This window comes from Oncorhynchus mykiss, chromosome 1, assembly GCF_057628025.1.
Source record: "Oncorhynchus mykiss isolate SJ-2025 chromosome 1, ASM5762802v1, whole genome shotgun sequence".
Taxonomy (NCBI): Eukaryota; Metazoa; Chordata; class Actinopteri; order Salmoniformes; family Salmonidae; genus Oncorhynchus; species Oncorhynchus mykiss.
The window spans coordinates 42174514-42197500 of NC_143022.1; the positions used below are offsets into that span (position 1 = coordinate 42174514).

Genomic DNA, 22987 nt, shown 5'->3' on the forward strand with positions numbered 1-22987 from the left:
AGTGGACCGGTGAGAAACGAGAGAATGATCTTCAGCATCATCATTATCCACCTCGTGTAAAGTACTTAAGGAGTACATTAAAGTATTTTTTTTGTGTATCTGTACTTTACTATATATATTTTTACCAACTTTTACTTCACTACATTTCTAAAGAAAATAATGTACTTTTTACTCCATACATTTTCCCTGACACCCAAAATTTGGAAAGGAAAGTGGTCCAATTCACACACTTTTCAAGAGAACTTCCCAGGTCATCCCTACTGCCTCTGATATGGTGGACTCACTAAAAAATGCTTTGTTTGTAAATTATGGCTATCCGTTGTGCCGTTTGCTTAAAATAAGGAAGTATATATTATTTTACTTTTGATACTTAAGTATATTTTAGCAATTATATTAACTTTTGATACTTAAGTATATTTAAAACCAAATACTTTTACTCAAGTAGTATTTAACTGGGTGACTCACTTTTACTTGAGTCATTTTCTATTAAGGTATCTATACTTTTACTCAAGTATGAAAAGTGAGTACTTTTTCCACCCCTGCTATCCACATCCTCAATAATCATCATCCCGATTAATACCATCAATTGAACTGTAATCATCACCACCAGCATCATCATGAAAAATAGTTGGCCCTTTGTTTTAGTACATTTTATTAATGACTGGTTCATTGATCAATTGATTGATGGACTGACTGATTGGACAAGGTCACTCACGTCTTTGGAAGGTTTCCTCAGCACGTCTCCCACTCCCCCTCCGTTCCTCAGGCCCTGGTTCAGCACCGTCACGATACACATCAGCAGAGTGTCACACACACGCTCCGTCCCATCGTCCTCCCCCGCCATCACTGGGCACACACATCAAAACATATAGCCATGAGGAGTGTGTCTCTGTGTGTGTGAGCGCAACGCAGCAGGGCAGGCCATTTCCCCCTCCTGCTACTCAATACTGTGTGTTGGGTAACTAATGATAGATGTACACATCAAAAGGTGGTAGTATCTTAAATCTACCTGACAACGAGTGACAAGTTCACAATTCAAAAAGCTGTACATGTCTATATCAGATTCAGGTTGAAAACCCCTCACAATAGTAGACTTCAACAAAAGCTTGTGCTCACAACACTGGATGAAAGAGTTTGAACACTGAAACGTGGGAGGATGTGACCCCTCTATGTGAAGATTTGAAAAGAAGGGAGGAGGGTTGTAAAGAAAACAGCGAGAGAGAGATTGAGAGGGTGAGAACATTGTCAGAGAAGGAGGGATAGAAATAGAGAGGAGCCGGTGAGGTCACGTGTCGAGGCCCCTGTAGTGCAGGTGATCCATAGACACACACTGGACTAGAGAACAAAGATGAGGACGATGAGTCATCCCCTATATACCTCTGCTTCTGCCTCTCCACGATTACTCTACACTAAGGACTGAGAACTAACTGAACTAGCTATGGTCTGAAAGTGCTGAAAGAGCAGTGGACCGGATTCAAACAAATACTGGCAGCGCAGTGTTTCCATTAGGAAAATGTGGCGGCGGACATTTGACCGGCAGCATTTTACTTTACAGAGCATGTCAGAAATTTACCGGACCCACATCCATCTGTTGCGCAACCAGATTAGGGCGTCCACGCACGGTTCTCAAAATGACATGTCTTAACAGGACATACAACTCGTATGCAACAGCAGGCATCATTCTTAATGAACTTCGATGAGCAATTTGAAGATGTTAGAATACATAGGCAGCGACTGCATAAGGCTAGAGAAGCTTTCCCTAAAGTACATCGAATTAGATTGTAAAAATTATATAGCCTAATCAGTTTACTCCTGTCGATACAGAAATAAATAAAATCAGTCAAAATAGGCTACTACACCAGAAAGCATGATTTGGCCACAGGGGATCATTAGGAAACAAATGATACTCGTATAGACTATAGTCAGAAGGGCCCGCAATTTGAGCAGAGCTTGCGGCAAATACCAAATAGATGATTGTTGAGTTGCGACGGTCAGTGAAAAGCAGAGACCCCCAGCCAGGCATATCGCAATATTTAAAAATACAATCTCTAAAAAAAACAGTTTGGAAAACAAATGGCTATTGCTGTAATGAGAAGACAAATGAAGAGACTCCAATTTGTCTTTTAATTATCAAGATTCTCAACTGAATTGAGAGAAAAGTAGTACTCTTATTGGCTGGCACCAGCGGTGAACATGTCTTTATCATTGGGTCAGTGCCACTTTTGTTTGTATTTGGACAATCATTTCCTCCTCCAGGTTATATAGACATTGTATTTGTGTTGCTCCTTTTCGTAATATATGAATCAGACAACGTCGTTTTTATCGATCTGTTTGTCAGTGTCAGCAGAGTAGCCTACCCTGTAATTTGTCGTATTAAAAAAAGTTTCCGCTAATGTCTCCAGTCATACATAGTGTAGTAGAATTGCTTGAAATGTGTTTATAAAAAGGAGAATGTTTTCCTGTGCAAAAAAAAGGAGAATAAATTAAGGATAAAGCCTGCTATCTGATAGTGTAGCCTAGGCCTACCCTGAGCCACTACGACTATCCAACCTACTCATCACATTAGGAATAGTAGACTATCTTAGATAAGTCCGCAAATGTGAGGATGCATGGAATGCCTGCCATTATAAAAGGTGTATTTTTATGGTTAAAATTTGCTTTGCCAAACTTCAAACTCACATGCCGCCTATGTTAGAATAACTGCCCACATTTACTTTTCCTCAGCCAACAAGATAAACAGCTAAATCAATAGCCTATGTCAATCTACTATCCTCCACTGTAGAAAAGTTGCCCTATTCTATTGGTCATCTTGTCGTTCGGTACAAGAAAGAAATAGCCTTTTCCAAACAGACTCTGGGACAGTTGATGGATGATAGATCCCAAATTCATACAACCAGTACGCCTAGGCTACATCCAATTATAAGCGCAGCAATGCACACAAGGCAGTAGGCTACGTGCGAATGAAAATATCTGTTAGAAATTTAGAAAGATGGGAAATTTAAATATGCAACAACTAGCATGGGTTGCTAATGACTAGGATTGTGGCTACTGGACAATTAAATCAAATTGATTTGAAAACCAATAGAAGATGAGAGAAAAAGGCTACTGGTTTCAATGGCATTTGGAAGTCTTTAGAAAATAATTGCCTGCACGTTTGGTTGGATTTTGTCTAGTCTAGTCAAGGTAAGACATGCCTCACAATATGCAGTAAAACGCTCAGGTTTCAAACAAATAAGGATATGTCTTCAAAACGGATTCTGCCTCCAGTTCATTGCAAAGTGGTGTGTGACACGCTGAAGCCTGCCTAGTTGCCTATACACTTGAATGGCAAATGGGAAGAAAGCTTTAATCACCAGTTGAGAAATAAAAATGTATTTTTAATCGTGGCCATAGTCTTTTTTAAATGCGATTGGCTTTAGAATTGTTGTGCAATGACTGGTCTTATTAAAGCACATGTTTCACTCCAGCAGCAACAAACAGCTGTTTGAGCTGTATCAGCAGCTCTCACGCTACATCGACTGGTATTTCAATCAATGAAGGATAAAATGGATTATTTCGCAAAGGGATTTTTTTCTCTCTCTCTCCCAGACAATTGGCTGGCACCAATAATAATAATATATATATTTTTTTTTTTAAATCGACCAAAAGCCGGCTATTACCGTCTAACGGAAACCCTGTGGCAAGTAAAGTCCAGGCCTGGAGCTCCCGCTGTGCACTCAGACAGCTCAGCCCACAGACAGACAGTACAATAAACACACACACCCAGACCAGCCGGTTATATAAGAGCGCTGCTCTGTTCTACGCTGCACGGCCACCACGCCAGATTATGCAACAGGTGCATATGTGCTGATAAATTGTCTCTCCCGGACTGCCCGAGCGTTGTGCGAAAGCACACCCACACTCTTGTATGCATGCACTCACGCTCTGGAAAGCTCACACACATGGGGAAGTGTGCAACGGCACAGGCTATTAATGTTCCACCCACAGATGCATGAACGTATAAGCGTGCACGCACACAGTCAGTCAACAGAGACAGAGGTTGATCTTAAATCCAAAGTCTTGTAAACTATGTTTAGTAAAATTGTGTTTACTAGTAATTACACATAGCTGTTATGACACAAAGCAAAAAATCCATCCTACTATTCAAAGTCTATATTCCTGTCAGTTCCAACTGACAACACTAAAATCTATTCTGTTTACTCTCCAGCCCTATTTCACTATTGATAAGCAGAGTGTCTGAAGAGAACAGCGGGTAATGATAAAATGAACCATCTGTCTCATGCTGTACTGCCAGGTGATAACTACCACCGGGTGATAACTACACAGTGGGTGATAACTACACAGTGGGTGATAACTACACAGTGGGTGATAACTACACAGTGGGTGATAACTACACAGTGGGTGATAACTACCACCGGGTGATTGATAACTACACAGTGGGCAAAAGGGATTGTACTGACGTCATTAGAATGCATTTTATTAATTTGTGGACAGGTTGTATACTGGCAGTATAAGGAGGTTCTCACGACCGTGGGACACAGAATTTACCTGAAAATGACTGAGGCCAGTCAGGTGTGGGTATTGAAGGGGGCCAGTTAGGTGTGGATGGGGGCAGGGTAGGCCTAATGGGAAGACTATGGGGCCTCAGTCCAGTGTAAAAGGAGTGCAGACATCAAATGATCAGAGATCATGGACCTTCTAAGTGAGCAGTGACGAGATCAGTGATCAGCAGGACAGGCTTAGGAGGGTGGGGTGCTGCAGGGGAACAGATTAAATGGGCAGAGATGCCAAGGTAACCTGCCCAAATGACTATACTGTTGCACACATCTACAGTCGTATGAAAAAAAGTTTGGGCACCCCTCTGAGGCTGCATAATAATTTACTCTGTCGTCACAGAAAATGATCACAGTGGCATGCCATTAATTTTCTAATAAAAGCTGAGTACTGGGGGTATTGTCCAGACAAAGATTTTTAGTGTAGGAATATTAAGTTGTATGAAATTAAATCAGAACGGTCAAAAACAGCCCACAGACCACCTCCAAAGACCTACAACCTCATCTTGCTGCAGATGGTGTCACTGTGCATCGTTCAACAATTCAGTGCACTTTAAACAAGGAGAAGCTGTATGGGAGAGTGATGCGGAAGAAGCTTTTTCTGCACACACGCCACAAACAGAGTCGCTTGAGGTATGCAAACGCACATTTAGACAAGCCAGCTTCATTTTGGAATAAGGTGCTGTGGACTGATGAAACAAAGATTGAGTTATTTGGTCATAACAAGGGACGTTATGCATGGCGGCAAAAGAACACAGCGTTCCAAGAAAAACACTTGCTACCCACAGTAAAATTTGGTGGGGGTTCCATCGTGCTGTGGGGCTGTGTGGCCATTGCCGCTGCTGGGAATCTTGTTAAAGTTGAGGGTCGCGTGGATTCCACTCAATATCAGCAGATTCTTGGGAATAATGTTGAAGAATCAGTCACAAATTTGAAGTTACGCCAGGGCTGGATATTTCAACAAGACGACGACCCAAAACACTGCTCAAAATCTACCCGGGCATTTATGCAGAGGAACAAGTACAATGTTCTGGAATGGCCATCCCAGTCCCCAGACCTGAATATCATTGAGAATCTGTGGGATGATTTGAAGCGGGCTGTCCATGCTCAGCAACCATCAAACCTAACTGAACTGGAGATGTTTTGTAAGGGGGAATGGTCCAAAATACCTTCATCCAGAATCCAGACACTCATTAGAGGCTATGGGAAGCTTCTAGAGGCTGTTATTTTAGCAAAAGGAGGCTCTACTAAATACTGATGTGATTTTTCTATTGGGGTGCCAAAATGTATGCACCTGTCTAATTTTGTTTTGATGCATATTGCACATTTTCTGTTAATCCAATAAACCTCATTTCACTACTGATATATTACTCTGTCCATCAGTTATTTGATAGATCAAAATTAAATTGCTGATCCAAACACCAAATTATTTATAAATGGAAATCATGGAAATTGTCAGGGGTGCCCAAACTTTTTCATACGACTGTATAGCCATGAAATTCTTTGAAAGGCTGGTCATAGCTAACATCAACACCCTGATCCCAGACACCCTGATCCCACTCCAATTTGCATACCGCCCAACAAATCCACAGATGACCGATCTCTATTGCACTCCACACTGCCCTCACCCACCTGGACGAAAGAAAAACCTCTGTAAGAATGCTGTTCATTGACTACAGCTCAGCATTCAATGCCATAGTCCCTTCCAAGCTCATCACCAATCTCAGGACCCTGGAACTGAACACCTCCCTCTGCAACTGGATCCTGGCCTTCCTGACAGGCTGCCCCTAGGCGGTGAGGGTTGACAACACCACATCCACCACGCTGACCATCAACATGGACTACCTGTATTGACCCTTTTTATGCACTAACTCTTGCAATGACTATGCACACTCACTGGATTCTGTGTCCCTCGGCCACACACAATTTCACACTCATCACACATGGGGCGGCAGAAAGCCTAGTGGTTAGAGCGTTGGGCCAGTAACCAAAAGGTTGCTGACAAGGTAAAAATCTGTCGTTCTGCCCCTGAACAAGACAGTTTTTAATTGTATTTTAACTAGGCAAGTCAGTTAAGAACAAATTCTTATTTTCAATGACGGCCTAGGAACAGTGGGTTAACTGCCTGTTCAGGGGCAGAACGACAGATTTGTACCTTGTCAGCTCGGGGATTTGAACTTGCAACCTTCCGGTTACTAGCCCAACGCTCCCCGGTAGGCCGTCATTGTAAATAAGAATTTGTTCTTAACTGACTTGCCTAGTTAAATAAAAGTTCAATAATCCCTCGTACCCTGCAAATAGACTCGGTACTGGTATACCATGTTATTTTTAACTTATTGTCAACCACTGTGTATTTAATCCTTGTGTCACTACTTCAAATGTAATAATAATAATTATATATATATTATTTATTTATATATATATATATATATATATATATATATATATATATATATATATATATATATATATATATATATATATATATATATATATATATATATATATATATATATATATATATATATATATATATATATATATATATATATATATATATATATATATATATATATATATATATATATATATATACACACACACACATCTCCTTAACCCTGCGTTGTTGGAAAAGACCCATAAGTAAGCATTTTACTGTTAGCCTACACCTGTTGTTTACAAAGCAAGTGACAAATAACATTTGATTTGAGACCTAGGGTAGTATAGGGGCTGAGGAACAGTGTGTACTAACTGAACTAGGGGCAAAAGTGCAGAGACCTAGGGTAGAGCATAGAGGCAAAGGTAGTGAGTAGGGGGTGATTGTGGGTACTGAATGAAGGGGGGGGGGGGGGGTAATAGGATAGAGTACAGGGTTCTGGGATGAAGAGGAGAGGGCGTCTATGGGCACTGACCTGGCAGACGTTGCACGTCCATGCGGAAGTCGTCCTTGAGGAAGAGGAAGCCCACGATGGAGAAGAGGTAGACCAGGATGAGGGCCAGTACAGCCGTGAGGACGATGGAGCGCCCATTACGCGTCACACTCTTGACCACATTCAGCAGGGTCTCCTCGCGGTTCAGCAGGTCAAAGAGCTGAGGGGCACAGACACACAGTCAGACGGATACAGATGGTCTTTTTTAAGTTTAATGGTAAAGTGCTGCAGAGAAGACCAGACAGAGAGATTGTTTCGACTAACCAGGAAGCTGTAGAAGAACTCGTGGACGAAGAGGCCCAGCATACAGACGATGACATAGCCCACGTGGTAGAGGAAGGGCATGTCCATGACCACCGGCTTGTAGCCCCGTGTGAACGTCCCCTGGTTGCCCACAAAGCTCACCAGGAACACAATCTTATTGAGGAGCTGGAGAGATGAGAGAGGAGAGGACTGAGCAATGGCTACCATAGAAGACGATGCTGAAATCACAAGAAAACATTTGTGCACTGTAGGCTTGGGCAGTATATGGTATACCGGGGTATTTGGAAAAAGCCAAGCGACATGCGTTCTTCATGTCACCTCACATTATTATGAAGCTTACGGTAATCCCCAGTCAAATGGTGTTAGTTTACAAGCACAACGATGAGAGACTGGAGCCTTGTGATCTAATTACAGTACGGAATTCACAACATGTTTGCCAGCTAGATGACTTGTAACTATTAAGTTAACTGTCTAAAATGTGCTGAATGCTCTGCAGTTGTGCATTTGGTTTGCTAATTAGTAGCTAGTTAGCTATCTAGCTAAGAATTTGCTTGGTAACTGCAAAGAATCCCCTCCTGGATCAAGAGCCTCGCTGGCTAATATTTGTTTTGTGCCGCGAACTGTGAGTAGAATCTTTACAAAATGCTCGCAATGCACTCATTAGCATTTAGTTAGCATTCTCAATGGGAACTTAAATGTACTTGTTAACATTGCTAACCTTCGGATTACACCGTATCAGTGGGGTTTGAAAACAACGCCCCTTGTGTTCATTACCGAATATCCCAGTTTGGCACAAGGTCGGTATGAAGGTATGATAATCTGGATACCGCCCAATCCTAGTACACTGTACATTTACTTAAAAATATCTTGTCCGTATTTTACTGTTCTGTACTTTTTGCAAACAAATTGCCTCTTGGGAATAATAAAACATCAATAATATAATTAATTAACAACAGTAATTCTTATTTCCTGATATAACAATGCCAAAACCGGGAGCATCCCAGCCGTAGACGGGTTGGGGTTAACTTCTCTAGGATAGGGGGCAGCATTCGGAATCTTGGATGAAAAGCATGCCCAAATTCAACTGCCTGCTACTCATCCCCAGAAGATAAGATATGCATATTATTAGTATTATTATTAATATTATTAGTAATATTATTCGATTTGGATAGAAAACCCTCTGAAGTTTCTAAAACTGTCATGAATCATGTTTGTGAGTATAGCAGAACTTATGTAGCAGGTGAAACGCCGAGGACAAACCATTCAGATTTTTTTTTTTTTAAGTCACTCTCTTTTCTTTCTTTTAAAAATTTGACCCCTTTTATCTCCCCAATTTCATGGTATCCAATTGTTAGTTGCTACTATCTTGTCTCATCGCTACAACTCCCGTACGGGCTCGGGAGAGACGAAGGTTGAAAGTCATGCGTCCTCCGATACACAACCCAACCAAGCCGCACTGCTTCTTAACACAGCATTTAAATAACAAAACAAATTGACAATACAACTTTCATAAGTTACATAACAATAAAAAGAGACTAGCCTGCTGGCCTTACTGGGTGGATAGGAACATTAGCACGAGCTATTTAGGAGGGATATCACACCTAGCACAAATGATTGTCTAGTTCTGTTTTTCCTGCCGAGGGGTGACCTATACCTGCGCCCAGAGGGTAGTAGTTCAAAGTCCGGGTACAGAGGGTGGCTTGGGTCTAAAATGATTTTGTGAGCCTTGCGGAGGGCCTTGACCTCAAAGATCTCATCCAGGCCTGTCTGTTTGACTCCAAGTACCTGGCTTGCTGTGGTGATAATCCTTCTCAGCATATTTCTCTGGCTGACAGTGGCATTGCCAAACCAACAAACAATATAAAAAGTTTAAATACTCTCAATGAAATATGTATAAAACAGAGACAGCATAGTACAATTAACATTAAAAGATCCCAGCTTTTTGAGAAAGTACAGTCTCTGTTGACTCTTTTTGTAGATCAGGTCTGTATATTTACTCCACTGAAGCTTATTGTCCAAGAGGACACCCAGATATTTGTATTCCTCTATAATCTCTATGTTCTGACCTCTGATAGATGTTGCAGAGGTAGGTGTTGCATGCTTCCTGAAGTCTATGCACATCTCTTTGGTCTTATTGGTATTGAGGACCAAGTGTGATTGGTCACACCACTCTACAAAGTCATTTAGGACTGGGCCATAGTGTTCCTCGTCATCATGAAACAGTGTCATCAGCGACACTGCCTTGATCAGCGAACTTAACGAAGTGTCTGTCAGGATGGCGTAAAGTGTCTTGCTCATGGGCACACCGACAGTAGGTAGCACATGGGATATTGATGCTAGCAAACCTCTGGGTGCCGGCTAACTCCCACCAGATTTACCCCATCTGCCCTGGGATTCGAACCTAGTACACTGCCCGCCTCTCTAACATCAAGGATATCGTTGCCCTCGGATAACTCTACTGTACTTACGTTGGCGGCACCCAGTAGCAACAGGGTGGGGTCCAGGCCCAGTGTGTAGATGGAGCGCAGTATAACAGAGACCAGGAAGGGCCGGACACTCCCTGGTTTGGGAAGGATGAAGAGCATGGTGGTACACACCACCAACGCCACCCACAGCAGGATGGATACAAAGGGGGGCAGGATGCCTGGGGATGAGATATACAAGCAAATGTCAACAACAACAAAGACAGATTAAGATATTAGCGCTGTTCAGAGAGGTGGCATTTGGATTCATGTATTATGCAACAGAAGTGAGTGCTTCATTATAGCCTGGTCCCAGATCCGTTTGTGCCGTCTTGCCACAAGGGGACAAGGCTATAGCTAAGATGCAACTGCCAACTGGCTAGACAACGCAAGCAGATCTGGGACCAGGATAGCACTTAGCTACACTTGGCACAACACTATGTTCTCTCTAGTCTCTCTGCCTCTCTCTCTCACAATGGGCATGTCCCAATGACCCTTGTGCCCCTCTTAAATTCTGTCTTCTACTTACCACGTGATCCAACGTTTAGTGTGATTATCACACACGTGGTCATGCAGAAAACGCCAAACAAGACTGGGACTTTCTCGCATCGTGACCTACCTAGTGCCACAGTCATGTTTCCCGTCACAAGCAGGCTTTATTTAGCCTTTCCCCAAGAGGAACTGGCTGCAACTCACAAGTGGGTACCAGAGCCACTTGAGATCCCTTGGGAACTACTTGCTCATGGTCATTAGGCACCACACAGAAGAAAGACTGACCAACAGGTAGGGACTACCTGAAATTGTCCAATGAGAAACGCTTGTTTTCATGTTCCACTTGAAAATAAAAATGTATACCCCTTTTTCTCCCCAATTTCGTGATAGCCAATAGGTAGTTACAGCTTTGTCCCATCGCTTCGAAGGCCGAAAGCCATGCGTCCTTTGAAACACGACCCCGCCAATCCGCACTGCTTCTTGACACACTGCTTGCCTAAACCGGAACCCAGCCGCACAAATGTGTTTGAGGAAACACCGTACAACTTGCGACCGTGTCAGCATGCATGTGCCCGGCCCGCCACAGGAGTCACTAGAGCGCGATGGGACAAGGACATCCTGTCCGGCCAAACCCTCCCCTAACCCGGACGATGTTGGGCCAATTGTGCACAGCCTCATGGGTCTCAGAGACAGCAGGGGTTCAAGTTGTAGAACTCAGTTCCTACATTTGAATATAAAAATGGATTTGATCAGACAAAAATATGCTACATTTTTATCTCTGGGACCCTCAGGATGACAAATCAGAGCAAGATTACTGAATGTAAGTACATTATTTACCATCAGAGGTGAATGCATCAAACCAGTTGTGGTGATAAAAGTGTTGTTGTGCACTCTCCTCAAACAATAGCATGGTCTTTTTTCACTGTGACAGCTACTGTAAATTGGACAGTGCAGTAAGAATAACAAGAATTTAAGTTTTCTGCCAATATAAGACATGTCTATGTCCTGGAAAGTTTGCTGTTACCTATGTCATTCTAGTCACATTAGCATACGCTAGCATCAACCATCCTGGTATCGGGACAACGATCCCGTAGAGGTTAAAGTAATGATGATCTGTCATTTCTCTTTGCTTATTTGAGCTGTTATTTCCATAATTTGGACTTGGTTTTTTACCAAATTGGGCCATCTTCTATATACCACCCCTACCTTGTCACAACACAACTGATTGGCTCAAACGCATTATGAAGGAAAGAAATTCCCCAAATTAACTTTTAAGAAGGCACACCTGTTAATTGAAATGCATTCCAGATGACTAGTTCATAGAGCTGGTTGAGAGAATGCCAAGAGTGTGCAAAGCTGTCATCAAGGCAAAGGGTGGCTACTTTTAAGAATCTAAAATATAAAATACATTCTGATTTGTAAAAAAAAAAAAAGGTTACTACATGATTCCATATGTGTTTCGTCATGGTTTTGATGTCTATTATTATTATTATTCCACAATGTAGAAAATAGTAAAAATAAATAAAAACTCTGGAATGAGTAGGTGTTTCAAAACTTTTGACCGGTAGAGAGTGGGAATATATATATATATATATATATATTCCCACTCTATATACATACATACACACACATACATATACACATATATGTGTGTGTAATATATATATATATATATATATTGTGGCAAAGAAGGGGGCTGAGTGATAAATGGCAGATATGTGAGGGCAGAACTAATATACGGGCTCTGCCCGCTCACTAAAATGGCCACCCTGGCCAGAACTACAGATCTCAAAATGGCAGCCCGCCAAAAACTACAATCCCCAGAAGCAAGATAAATCAGGACAAGAGAGAGAAGAAGGGGCTGGGGATCTGTGAAACATAGAGAAATAGACAATATATAGAATCGTCTGGATTTACGACCTGGACTGTTTGGACTTAATTGTTGGTGTTTGGACCTGGATCTACCAAGAACCCGATTCGTGTCCCAAACCCTGCTGTCCTTGACCATGCCTGCGGCCTGGGTGGAGAATCCAACAGACAGGTACTGTCGTGTTCGAAAGAACTCTCATTCTCAGGTGATTTTGGTGACGGTCTTACCGCTTAATTTGTGACAAACTCTCCTAACCGTGAAGAGGTTTGTCACACGTGGTGGAGAATGCAGGCACAGTGTGGTCTGAAGTGAATAAAGGGACAAACCGTATCACTGGTTCGGTAGAAAAAAGGAAGTGTTCAGTTAGTACTCCAAAGGGAAGTCAGGTTTTTTGTGTGGATAGCTCATCAGGATGCAATGTGAATGCATCAGGACACGTTGCAGGTCCAGCACCTCACCAACCAGCTGCTCACAGAGGAGCAAGAGAGAAACGCTGGGAGTTAATTAACCTCCTGAAGCTAGGGGGCACTATTTTTATTTTTGGAAAAATAACGTTCCCAAAGTAAACTGCCTATTTCTCAGGACCAGATGCTAGAATATGCATATAATTGACATCTTAGGATAGAAAACACTCTAAAGTTTCCAAAACTGTAAAAATATTGTCTGAGTATAACAGAACTGATATTGCAGGCGAAAGCCTAAGAAAAATCCAATCAGGTATTGACTCATATTTTGAAACCGTTGTGTTCCTATGCATCCCTATTGGCCATTGAAAGGGATATCAACCAGATTCCTTTTTCTACGTATTCCCTAAGGTGTCTACAGCCTTTAGACGTAGTTTCATGCCTTTATGTTGAAGAATGAGCGTAAAGGTCCAAATTTGCGTAAGTGGCCAGCTGAGGGCTCTCAGAGTGATTCTTGATTAAAAGACAGAGGTAGCCATTTGGGTAGTTCCAAGAGGTTAAGAGAAGGCCTAAAAGGGACTAGTGGCCCAAATTGGGCCTCAGTTACCAGCTGCAAATACCCGAAGGCGGCACGGCACAATCATTTTCTTTAAAAAATGACAAAGCAGGATTATGTGGAAGCATACCCCACCACCTTCGAAAGGACAGCAGAGAGAGAGAAGTGGCTGCCGAAATAAGAATGGGCAGGGCTTCTGGCACCATAGCTGGCAGGGGGGATGCTCAAAAAGCGTAATTCGACATAAAAGTTGAAAGATGCACAGGATTACGGTAAAATAAAGGAAGAGTTTCTGACTAGACTGGGAGTGACCGATACCGTGAGGGCACACTGCTTCCAACAGTGGGCCAACAGACCTGGACAACCCCCCTGAACACCAATGTTCGACTTGATTCACCTGACACGGAAATGGTTGCAACCGGAGACCTGTTCACCCGCCGAGATTGACGAGACCATCATACTCGACCAGCGAGGTCTACCCTGAGAACTTCGATGATGGGTTGGCCAGTGTTTTGTGCATTCATGGGGAAACCCGCCCGTACCCCACAGCCTTAGTGAGCAGACAAACTGAGGACAGGCTGCTGGATTGAGGTCGACGTGGTCCCGAAGATGCCGTATGATGTAATACTGGGTAGATACAGTCTTAACTAAAATAACGGCATATTTGAGAAGACAAACACCCCTGACCATGCAGGAAGTAGCCCTCAACCAAAGTCAAGAAAAGAGAAGGTTTCCCAGGAGCCAACCTCACAGGGGCTAGTAGGGGAGGATGAGGAAGAAGGGGCAGACCCTGTCAATAGCGAGCAGCCCGGTACTAGTGGGGCCAGGGTTGATCTGGATCCAGAGGCGACTATCTAGAACTAACAGACCTGCCAGGGTCCCTGACTAATTTCAGGACAGCCTAGAACCAGGATCCAACCCTGCTGCAAGCCAGAGCAGATGTCTAGATTGTAGATGGTACCCCCATAAATGATAAGATGATGCCTAATAGTTTCCCCCACTTCATGAAAAACGGGTTGGTGTACAGTCTCTCAAACATAGAGGTTGATGTAGTGAAACAGTTGATCCCCACTCGGTACTGGAGAACAGTATTCTGGGGGGACACCTTGGTATCAATAAAACCCGAGAACGGATTGTGAGGAGGTTTTACTGACCAGGATTTCAGGCTGAGGTGGCTCGACATTGTGGAGAGTGCCCCGAGTTCCAGTTAACAGCTCCCAAACCAGCTGTTAGAATCCCGTTAGTGCCAATCCCCATAATTGAAACGTCATTTGAGAGGATAGCAATGGATATAGTGGGCCCACTACCAAATCTGCCAGAGGGCACCAATACATTCTGGTCATCTTAGATTATGCCACTCGATACCCAGAAGCCATTCCCCTTCGGGTGATGCCTTCCAAAAATATTGCCAAGGAATTAGTGCTCCTGTTCACCAGGTTAGGGATTCCAAGGAGATCCTTACTGACCAGGGGACCGCCTTTTTGTCCCGCCTTATGGCAGACCTTTGTAAGTTGTACCATCCTCAGAAGAGAGAATCAACCATACTCTGAAGTCAATGCTCAGGAAGATAATCGATAAGGATGAGAGAACCTGGGATTGCATGTTGCCGTATCTGATGTTTGCCATTAGAGAGGTTCCCCTCACTGTGGTTTTCACCCTTTGAGCTGGTATATGAGATGCACCCCCGGGGAATCTTAGACTTCGCCCGGGAAACCTGGGAGAAGCAATCCACCCCTTACACTAGTGTTATAGAGCACGTCACAGCAATGCAAGACAAGACAGCCACGGTCACGCCCATCGCCAGAGAGAATGAGAAAAGCAATAAGAGCAACAGCGGCACACTTATAAACGGCAGGCTACCCTGAGGGGATTTCAACCGGGAGATCAGGTGTTATTGTTGGTCCCCACAGTAGAGTGTAAACTACAAGCTACATGGAAAGGACCATATGAAGTGCTGGAGAGAATAGGAGAAGATAATCATCGGATCCGACAGCCAGGTCGTTGGCCTCCAGAACAGATCTATCACATTAACCTGTTAAAAGCATGGAGAGAGAGAGATAAACACTAATTGTCACGTACCCCACACCCACTCAGGAGGCAGCCAAAGTGCATGTTTCACCTACTCTGTACCCATCACAAGTACAGGAAGTAAAGACCCTGATCCAGAAAAACAGAGATGTGCTTTCAGGGATACCAGGCCGGATTAAGGTTATGGCTCATGATATTGTTTCCCGACCAGGGAGAAAAGTGAGCATGAGGCCATATCGGGTACCCGAGGCTTGACAAGCTGCGATTAGAGCAGAGACTGAGAAAATGTTGGCACATGGAGTGGTTGTAGAGTCACATAGTGACTAGCCCAATTGTGATGGTCTCCAAGCGGTTTTGTAATGATTTTTGGAAGGTAAATGAAATCTCCAATTTGATGCCCACCCCATGCCCTGAGTAGATTAACTATTGGAGAAAATTGGAAAAGCTTGGTACATTACGACCCTGGACCTAGCCAAAAGGTTACTGGCAAATTCCTCTGACCCCCAGAGCCAAAGAAAAGACAGCCTTTGCAACCCCTGACGGTTTGTTTCAATACCCTATCATGCCATTCGGAAAACACGGGGCCCAGCCACCTTTCAATGGCTAATGGACCAGGTCCTAAAACCGCACGAGCTTACGCCGCAGCCTAGTTAGATGACGTGGGGATCTACAGCCCAGATTAGGAATCCCACTTACCCCGGGTACAGACAGTGCTAGATGTCCTTAGGAAGGCAGGGCTCACGGCGAACCCTGCCAAGTGTTACTTGGGGTTAGAGGAAACCGAATAGCTGGGATACACCGTGGAAAGAGGGATAATCGAACCCTAACTTAAAACCTGTTGAGGACATGGCAGATTTACGCCCCCTTTGGAGAAATTGGGTACCCCTAGTAAACTGAAAAAAAATGTGTCAAAAATTGCTAATATATGCATATAATAATTATTATTGGATAGAAAACACTCTAAAGCTTCTAAAACCGTTGGAATTATGTCTGTAAGTATAGCAGAACTCACAGGGCATGCATTCTTCCAAACTAGTTTTGTGGTCATGAAAGTTGGAGCAACTTTGACGTCATCGCCCCCACCCTTCCCAACCACTTATGGATCTGGGGACACTTTCCATCTCTTCCACTAGATGTCCTCATTCTGTAGAGCGTTTAATCGTTCAAATCGCGCGAGAATTGGCCCTATGGGAGTGATTTGAGTAAGTGCTGCGAGAAACAACCTGTGCGTTAGGGCGCGAATTGGTCACAGCCATTCCTTTGTTCCAGCACTCCTGGGAAGAGCAAACGATGCCCGGTTGAATTGAAATTTGTTTTGTGTGTTAAAAACATCATAAAGCTTGCTTCTGCACTTAGTTTGACCTGTTTAGTCGACATATAATATGTAATTTTGAAGTTTTGATGCGCAACTTTTCCGGACCAGAGGACATTTTGGGTGCATTTCAGCTGATGTTATTAGCAGTAGCTAATACAAAGACGCAAGACTTGAAACCAAACGATGTATTGGGTAAGTATGAACCCTTCCAGAACATTCTGAACGAAGACCATCGAAGGTAAGGGAATATTTATGCTTAAATCTGTGTTTCTGTTGACTCCAACATTACGGAGAAATGTAGCTTGTATCTGAGCGCCGTCTCAGCATATTGAATAGTGTGCGATTTCTGTAACGTTAAAAATAAATGTAACAAAGCGGTTGCATAAAGAAGCAGTGTATCTTTCTAAGAAGGTCTAGGCAATTTGAGAATGGCCGAAACCAGTAAATAAGAAGCAGGTTCGAGCCTTCCTAGGGTTGACCGGTTATTATCGGAAGTTCATCCCAAGTTATGCCACAGTGGCCGCCCCACTCACCGAAATGACTAGAGCCAGAGGGCCAAATATGGGATGAAAAGGCCACCAAAGCATTTAGAACATTACAGGAGGCTCTCTGCTGTAATCCAGTGCTGGTGGTACCAGACTTGAGCGCAAGTTCGTTGTTCAGATGGATGCCTCAGAGGTTGGCTTGAGAGCCGTGCTATCCCAAGAGGTAGAACACCCCATCCTGTTTTTAAACGGGAAGCTGAAACCATGGGAGACCAACTACTCAGTCGTTGAGAAAGAAACGCTGGCAGTAAAGTGGGCTCTAGAGAGCCTGAAATACTACCTGCTAGGACGCCACTTCACCCTCATCAGTCACCATGCTGCACTCACCTGGATGCATAGGACTAAAGAGAAAAATGCTCGGGTCACCAAAATCACCCCAGAATGAGAGTTCTTTCGAACAGGACAGTACCTGTATGTTGGATTCTCTGTCCAGGCCGCAGGCGTGATCATGGATAGCAGGGTTTGGGACATGAATCGGGTTCTCGGTAGGTCCAGGTCCAAACGTCAACAGGTAAGTCCAAACAGTCCAGGTCATACACGGTAAATCCATCCGATATAAATGGTCTCCTTCTCTATGGTTCACAGATTCCCAGCCCCTTGGTCTCGCTCCTCCTGGTTTGTCTTAAATTGTTTAACTTGGATCAAACGTTTGGGGTAGCCTTCCACAAGCTTCCCAAAATAAGTTGGGTGAATTTCGGCCCATTCCTTCTGACAGAGCTGGTGTAAATGAGTCAGGTTTGTAGGCCTCCTTGCTCACGCACACTTTTTCAGTTCTGCCCACAATTTTTCAATAGGATTGAGGTCAGGGCTTTATGACGGCCACTCCAATACATTAACTTTGTTGTCCTTAAGCCATTTTGCCACAACTTTGGAAGTATGTTTGGCATCAATGTCCATTTGGAAGACCCATTTGCAACCAAGCTTTAACTTCTTGACTGATGTCTTGAGATGTTGCTTCAATGTATCCACATAATTTTCCTTCCTCAGGATGCCATCTATTTTGTGAAGTGCACCAGTCCCTCCTGCAGCAAAGCACCCCCACAATCTAAGCTAGATGCCCTCAATCTCACTCAAATCATCAAGGAACCCACCAGGTACAACCCTAACTCTGTAAACAAGGGCACCCTCATTGACGTCATCCTGACCAACTGGCCCTCCAAATACACCTCCGCTGTCTACAACCAGGATCTCAGCGATCACTGCCTCATTGCCTGTATCCGCTACGGAGCCGCAGTCAAACGACCACCCCTCATCACTGTCAAACGCTCCCTAAAACACTTCTGTGAGCAGGCCTTTCTAATCGACCTGGCCCGGGTATCCTGGAAGGACATTGACCTCATCCCGTCAGTTGAGGATGCCTGGTCTTTCTTTAAAAGTAACTTCCTCACCATTTTAGATAAGCATGCTCCGTTCAAAAAATGCAGAACTAAGAACAGATATAGCCCCTGGTTCACTCCAGACCTGACTGCCCTCGACCAGCACAAAAACATCCTGTGGCGGACTGCACTAACATCGAATAGTCCCCGCGATATGCAACTGTTCAGGGAAGTCAGGAACCAATACACACAGTCAGTCAGGAAAGCTAAAGCCAACTTCTTCAGGCAGAAGTTTGCATCCTGTAGCTCCAACTCCAAAAAGTTCTGGGACACTGTGAAGTCCATGGAGAACAAGAGCACCTCCTCCCAGCTGCCCACTGCACTGAGGCTAGGTAACACGGTCACCACCGATAAATCCATGATTATCGAAAACTTCAACACGCATTTCTCAACGGCTGGCCATGCCTTCCGCCTGGCTACTCCAACCTCGGCCAACAGCTCCCCCCCCCCCCCCCCCCCCCGCAGCTACTCGCCCAAGCCTCTCCAGGTTCTCCTTTACCCAAATCCAGATAGCAGATGTTCTGAAAGAGCTGCAAAACCTGGACCCGTACAAATCAGCTGGGCTTGACAATCTGGACCCTCTATTCCTGAAACTATCCGCCGCCATTGTCGCAACCCCTATTACCAGCCTGTTCAACCTCTCTTTCATATCGTCTGAGATCCCCAAGGATTGGAAAGCTGCTGCAGTCATCCCCCTCTTCAAAGGGGGCGACACCCTGGACCCAAACTGTTACAGACCTATATCCATCCTGCCCTGCCTATCTAAGGTCTTCGAAAGCCAAGTCAACAAACAGGTCACTGACCATCTTGAATCCCACCGTACCTTCTCCGCTGTGCAATCTGGTTTCCGAGCCGGTCACGGGTGTACCTCAGCCACGCTCAAGGTACTAAACGATATCATAACCGCCATCGATAAAAGACAGTACTGTGCAGCCGTCTTCATAGACCTTGCCAAGGCTTTCGACTCTGTCAATCACCGTATTCTTATCGGCAGACTCAGTAGCCTCGGTTTTTCGGATGACTGCCTTGCCTGGTTCACCAATTACTTTGCAGACAGAGTTCAGTGTGTCAAATCGGAGGGCATGCTGTCCGGTCCTCTGGCAGTCTCTATGGGGGTGCCACAGGGTTCAATTCTCGGGCCGACTCTTTTCTCTGTATATATCAATGATGTTTCTCATGCTGCGGGCGATTCCCTGAACCACCTCTACGCAGACGACACCATTCTATATACTTCCGGCCCGTCCTTGGACACTGTGCTATCTAACCTCCAAACGAGCTTCAATGCCATACAGCACTCCTTCCGTGGCCTCCAACTGCTCTTAAACGCTAGTAAAACCAAATGCATGCTTTCAACCGTTCGCTGCCTGCACCCGCACGCCTGACCAGCATCACCACCCTGGATGGTTCCGACCTTGAATATGTGGACATCTATAAGTACCTAGGTGTCTGGCTAGACTCTAAACTCTCCTTCCAGACCCATATCAAATATCTCCAATCGAAAATCAAATCAAGAGTCGGCTTTCTATTCCGCAACAAAGCCTCCTTCACTCACGCCGCCAAACTTACCCTAGTAAAACTGACTATCCTACCGATCCTCGACTTCGGCGATGTCATCTACAAAATTGCTTCCAACACTCTACTCAGCAAACTGGATGCAGTTTATCACAGTGCCATCCGTTTTGTCACTAAAGCACCTTATACCACCCACCACTGCGACTTGTATGCTCTAGTCGGCTGGCCCTCGCTACATATTCGTCGCCAGACCCACTGGCTCCAGGTCATCTACAAATCCATGCTAGGTAAAGCTCCGCCTTATCTCAGTTCACTGGTTACGATGGCAACACCCATCCGTAGCACGCGCTCCAGCAGGTGTATCTCACTGATCATCCCTAAAGCCAACACCTCATTTGGCCGCCTTTCGTTCCAGTTCTCTGCTGCCTGTGACTGGAACGAATTGCAAAAATCGCTGAAGTTGGAGACTTTTATCTCCCTCACCAACTTCAAACATCTGCTATCTGAGCAGCTAACCGATCGCTGCAGCTGTACATAGTCTATTGGTAAATAGCCCACCCATTTTCACCTACCTCATCCCCATACTGTTTTTATTTATTTATTTTTCTGCTCTTTTGCACACCAATATCTCTACCTGTACATAACCATCTGATCATTTATCACTCCAGTGTTAATCTGCATAATTGTAATTATTTGCCTACCTTCTCATGCCTTTTGCACACAATGTATATATAGACTCCCCTTTTTTCTACTGTGTTATTGACTTGTTAATTGTTTACTCCATGTGTAACTCTGTGTTGTCTGTTCACACTGCTATGCCTTATCTTGGCCAGGTCGCAGTTGCAAATGAGAACTTGTTCTCAACTAGCCTACCTGGTTAAATAAAGGTGAAATAAAAAAATAAAAAAATGATGCTGCCACCCCCGTGATTCACGGTTGGGATGGTGTTCTTTGGCTTGCAAATCTCCCCCTTTTTCCTCCAAACACAACGATGATCATTATGGCCAAACAGTTCTATTTTTGTTTCATCAGACCAGAGGACATTTCTCCAAAAAGTATGATCTTTGTTCCCATCTGCAGTTGCAAACTGTAGTCTGGCTTTATTGTGGCGGTTTTGGAGCAGTGACTTCTTCCTTGCTGCGCGGCCTTTCAGGTTATGTCGATATAGGACTCATTTTACTGTGGATATAGATACTTTTGTACCTGTTTCCTCCAGCATCTTCACAAGGTCCTTTGCTGTTGTTCTGGGATTGATTTGCACTTTTCGCACCAAAGTACATTAATCTCTAGGAGACAGAATGCGTCTCCTTCCTGAGCGGTATGAAGGCTGCGTGGTCCCATGGTGTTTATACTTGCGTACGGTTGTTTGTACAGATGAACGTGGTACTTTCAGGCATTTGGAAATTGCTCCCAAGGATGAACCAGACTTGTGGAGGTCTACAATTTTTTTGAGGTCTTGGCTAATTTATTTTGATTTTCCCATGATATCAAGCAAAGCGGCACTGAGTTTGAAGGTAGGCTTTGAAATACATCCACATGTACACCTCCAATTGACTCAAATGATGTCAATTAGCCTATCAAAAGCTTCTAAAGCCATGACATAATTTTCTGGAATATTCCAAGCTGTTTAAAGGCACAGTCAACTTAGTGTATGTAAACTTCTGACCCACTGGAATTGTGATACAGTGAATTATAATTTTAAATAATATGTCTGTAAACAAAAATTACTTGTGTCATGCACAAAGTAGATGTCCTAACCGACTTGCCAAAACTATAGCTTGTTAACAAGAAATTTGTGGAGTGGTTGAAAACAAGTTTTAATGACTCCAACCTAAGTGTATGTAAACTTCCAACTTCAACTGTATGTCGCTGCTAAATGAATATAGGGGAAACACTGGCAACCATGTGCCCTAATGAATAAGACTCAGCTGTAGGCCAGTAGAAAATCTCACCTTCATCTTCGTCGTCACCGAAGGGGTAGAAGAGAGCCACGGCCACATTGACCAGCACTGCCAGGTAGAAAGAGATGCTTCCCCACAGAGAGATGTGCCGAGAGAACCAGAACAGAGCAAGGTTATCTGAGCAGACACAGGGGACATCTGGTTAATATCCGTGTACCACAATAAGTCTGGAAATAATGTCCCATTAGAAAGAGATTCCAGAATGTTTTGTCAGTGTAAATCTTAGTCTCTTACTGCGTATCTTCTTTTGCCAGCGCATCTCGTTGTAGAGGTCGTCGAACTGCGTGAAGAAGTCATTGACCTTGCTGCCTTGGTCGTCCCTCTCGGTGGTGGTGAACACGCGCGTTTTGGACTCCTCTGTCAGGTACTCACAAATGTTGGGCACTGGGAACACTATTTGCTCCATTGTGCGGTCGTGACGCACAATCTGAAGAAAGAACATGGTATGATGATAACTCTAAGACTAAGAACAAAAATTAGCTGTACTTTCAGGTAGGCTTGGGCGGTATACCGTATATCAAGGTATTATGCCGACGGTATGATTTGGGGTGCTTGCGTGATACAGTTATAAGCATGGGTGCAAGTTAACTATCTAAGATGTGCTAAATACATTATCTCCAGCTTAAGGCTTCAGTTACTGTATGCATTTGGTTTACTAACTAGCTAGCTAGCCTACATTTGTTTTGTGCATAAAAACAAACATAAACGACTGCTGGTTA

At 44.0% G+C, this 22987-nt stretch overlaps 1 protein-coding gene across 2 annotated transcripts in view; it reads right to left on the minus strand.

Moving 5' to 3' along the window:
* LOC110522681 (inositol 1,4,5-trisphosphate-gated calcium channel ITPR2) overlaps positions 1-22987 on the minus strand; it is a 162849-nt gene that overhangs the window by 31509 nt on the left and 108353 nt on the right. For both annotated transcript variants that reach the window (XM_036977399.2, XM_036977393.2), the window contains exons 47-52: positions 22503-22695; positions 22260-22385; positions 10216-10391; positions 7748-7912; positions 7466-7643; positions 716-846 (exon numbers count right to left, since the gene is read on the minus strand). In XM_036977399.2, coding sequence (XP_036833294.2) covers positions 716-846; positions 7466-7643; positions 7748-7912; positions 10216-10391; positions 22260-22385; positions 22503-22695 — 969 coding nt within the window. The remainder of the gene's footprint in view (positions 1-715; positions 847-7465; positions 7644-7747; positions 7913-10215; positions 10392-22259; positions 22386-22502; positions 22696-22987) is intronic.